Source organism: Austrofundulus limnaeus, unplaced genomic scaffold, assembly GCF_001266775.1.
Source record: "Austrofundulus limnaeus strain Quisiro unplaced genomic scaffold, Austrofundulus_limnaeus-1.0 Scaffold825, whole genome shotgun sequence".
In the NCBI taxonomy this organism is placed as follows: Eukaryota; Metazoa; Chordata; class Actinopteri; order Cyprinodontiformes; family Rivulidae; genus Austrofundulus; species Austrofundulus limnaeus.
This window is the reverse complement of record NW_013953227.1, coordinates 98,277-101,527: the sequence shown is the minus strand read 5'-3', so window position 1 is coordinate 101,527 and position 3,251 is coordinate 98,277. Positions and strand designations below refer to the sequence as shown.

At 35.8% G+C, this 3,251-nt stretch overlaps 1 protein-coding gene across 1 annotated transcript in view; it reads right to left on the bottom strand.

The window, feature by feature from the left end:
• tmem19 (transmembrane protein 19) overlaps positions 1–1,977 on the bottom strand; it is a 3,781-nt gene extending 1,804 nt beyond the window's left edge. Inside the window, exons 1-3 of the mRNA XM_014028868.1 lie at positions 1,748–1,977; positions 1,018–1,165; positions 829–942 (exon numbers count right to left, since the gene is read on the bottom strand). Coding sequence (XP_013884322.1) covers positions 829–942; positions 1,018–1,123 — 220 coding nt within the window. The 5' untranslated portion in view covers positions 1,124–1,165; positions 1,748–1,977. The remainder of the gene's footprint in view (positions 1–828; positions 943–1,017; positions 1,166–1,747) is intronic.
• Between the last annotated feature and the right edge of the window lie 1,274 nt (positions 1,978–3,251).

The window sequence follows — 3,251 nt, the reverse complement described above, 5'->3', positions numbered from 1 at the left end:
TGGACAATATCTGATGATCGACTCTTTTAAATGAAACCAGAGAGCGTTGACAGAGAGGAGAAGGTAGAAATGACTCAGCCTGGAACTGAAAATACCCAGAATGCTTTGCGTGTAAATAAAATGGCCCGTCTGTGTAATATATTTTACAGTTAAAACATGTTTATCAAATAAAGTCTAATGTTACAACTAATCAGGGATCCTTTAAAAGTCTGTCAACATGTTTCTGCCGGGTGAGTCGGGACTTTTCGAAGTAATTAGCCAATGATAACAATGCTAATGCTAACAACAAGCTAGCCTGTTATTTCTATGTGCTTGGATCTACTTGTAAATAATTTATTTAGCTTCTGTAAACCATCAGATATTAAAGCAGTTCTGCTCTAACTGCAGCTGGAGGCTGTTTGAAATCAGCCRATGAGAGAAAAGTTTCTTCTTTCTGGACTTTTTGTGGCTGCAGRATGACGTCAGTCCAGCCTGATCACAGAAATTATCTGTGATTTAAAGGGAAACAAGCTTAAATCTGGTTATTTAACAGTTCGACTGAACCACAGTTTAATTTTCCACAGAAACACAGTTCGACTGGTTTTATGGTTTCAAACTGCTGCTTGGTTAAGCGTTTGTTCTGCCTTTACTCAGCATGACTGKAAACAGATTGATCTGCTTGGTTTGAACCGTTAAACTGATTAAAATTTAATTCTCTGAAAATGTTACCAAATTATTTCACCTCCATCATCTCACTGAAAGAAAAACTTTTTATAATTTAAATAAAAAAGGGTCACCAGAAACTTGTAGACGTCAACCAGAAACGATAAAAAATAAAACCCAGCTCACCTGCCAGAGCTCCGGACCGGTCCAGACTGCGTCTCTTCAGCGCTCGGGCCGACATCATGAGAGGAACCAAGATGGAGAAGAGCCACCGCCACGGCGACACCGGCTGCAGGTTCCCTGCAAATGTCCAGACCTGAGGTTGAAACTGCAGCCATGATGTGTTTTAAATGTCTTCCTCCGGCAGCAGCTCACCAGAGACGGCGCTCAGGGTGAGCGAGACGATCCAGAAGAAGAGCGAGAGCGCCAGAGTGACGCACAGGACGATCATATCAGTCATCATCTTCACGTACTCCTTCATCAGGACCACGCTCTCAGAATCCACGGTGACGGACGGACCGAGCTGCAGGACAGGACAGGAGGACAGCATCGGGTCAAACCTTCATTCTGATCACAAACACTAAAACTTGGCTGAGAAGTTTCTGAAGATGTAAAGAAAGATTTTAAACAAAAATACTCAAAATTGTTCTTCATATTGTACAAAAAATATAAAACAAACTCCAGCTGTAACCAGATCAAACACATCTCTAAATCTAATTTTCTCTCATCAGCACCAAAAACTAAACTCGCTGCATTTTTTAAATCAATCTTCCAGGGATTTAGTTTGTTAGAAAATATTAATTTATCTACAATAATATCAGCTTTGTTTTATTACAAGAAATCAAAATATACAAACTTCTGAAAACACTTATGTGGTAGTTTTATACCTTTAATTTGCTTCTGCAACATTAAGTAAAACACTAAAGCTGTTTATTCTTATGACATTTTARTTAAACACAGGAATTAAAGGCGTTGAAAGCCTTGATTAGCATGTTGATACAAAATAAACAGCTAAAGCTTCTTGAAGGTTTGTGACGCGAAAGGAAACAAGTGATGAATTCACGTCAATTTAAGTGTTTCTCTGCGTTAAGACCTTTAAACTCACCAGAGGTTGTTTTCGGAGCCATGATCGTGATTTATTGTTACACAGCTTCCTCCGATGACAGCTAAATTTAACTTTATTTTTAATCGAGATAAAAACTATTTTCTGGCTTTTTATTAGATGATCGCAAAGGATGTTATTTATCAAGAAGGAACAAAGCGAATAAACCCAATAATTTATCGGCTGAAGCTACAGAAACACACGGCTCCAGCATAAAGCGGAAAAAGGCGGCGGACGAATTTTATTGACGGACCAGTTTCCGCTTCGTTCTTAAAGCGACAGGATTACGGTAAACTAGCGCAAAAAAAAAAAATTCTGAAAAAAATTAATATGTATACATTTCAAGCTTTTAACTAGCCAAAGGTCAACATATTATTAATAAAATATATAATAGTTTAAGAAAGAGATAAATTCAGTTTAAGCATAGCGTATTTAAAATAAGCTAATTAGCATATTTAATTTTTTAGGCTAATATTTGTTAACGGTAATTCTCACATAATAAGTCTAATCCTTTTTTAAAAAGTATATGCAGCAATAAATTTGTACTGGTTTCCGTTAATTAAGTTGTTATCCAGCCTAGAATTTTAAGTTTTACACAGATTAAAATCCAATATATAAATTATTTTATCAGTAACTGTTTATATAATCTGTCTTCAAAGCTGCAATATAGTTGGACTTTAGTACAAACAATTTGTGCAAAATGTTTATAATAATGACAAATTGTATTTTAGAAAAATATGCATTTCATTTTTCTTTACAGTATTAACATAAGTAGCCCAGATCCAGTCTAAAATTATTGAACAAAAATCCTAAATAAACCATGTAACCAGAGTAACATCGTGTTGAAAGAGTATTTTAAACAAATGCAGTCATCCTCACCATTTTACTGTATAAAAGTTTTCGTGTGGTTTATATCCTTGCAGCTGAGCAGACGGCAGGAGAACACAAACAGCTCTGTCTGCAACCAAACTGTCCCCTCATATTTAAAACACACAGAAACTCCCTGATGCCTCCATCCTACATCAGCTGACTATAACTGAGTTGGTCAAAGTTACCCCACTCCCATGACGACCAGAGTTAAAGTTTAACAATCGCTCTGAAGTGCTGAGAAGGTGAGTTATTTTACTCTTAAATTATACACACACAAAGAGAAATGTTCCCAAATAAATGAGGTTTGCTTCTTAAAAATGTCTTTCATCTACTTTCTATTAAACATCTTACCTGTTGAAGATGCATCTTGTTGAACATCCTGAGTTTAAAGTTTAATTCTGACCAGGCTGATGAGCCGACAGCTGGTCTGAGACCACAGTGGACTGCCCTCTTTATCTTTAAAATCTATAAAATCTAGCTTTAAAATGTTTTTTAGTGATTCATGCAAAAGTGATAAACTTTTAAATTATATTACACTTCCTATTACACAATTATACCAAGAGAAACATTATTATACTCAAGCAGGAAGTGGTACAAGATAGATAGATAGATAGATAGATAGATAGATAGATAGATA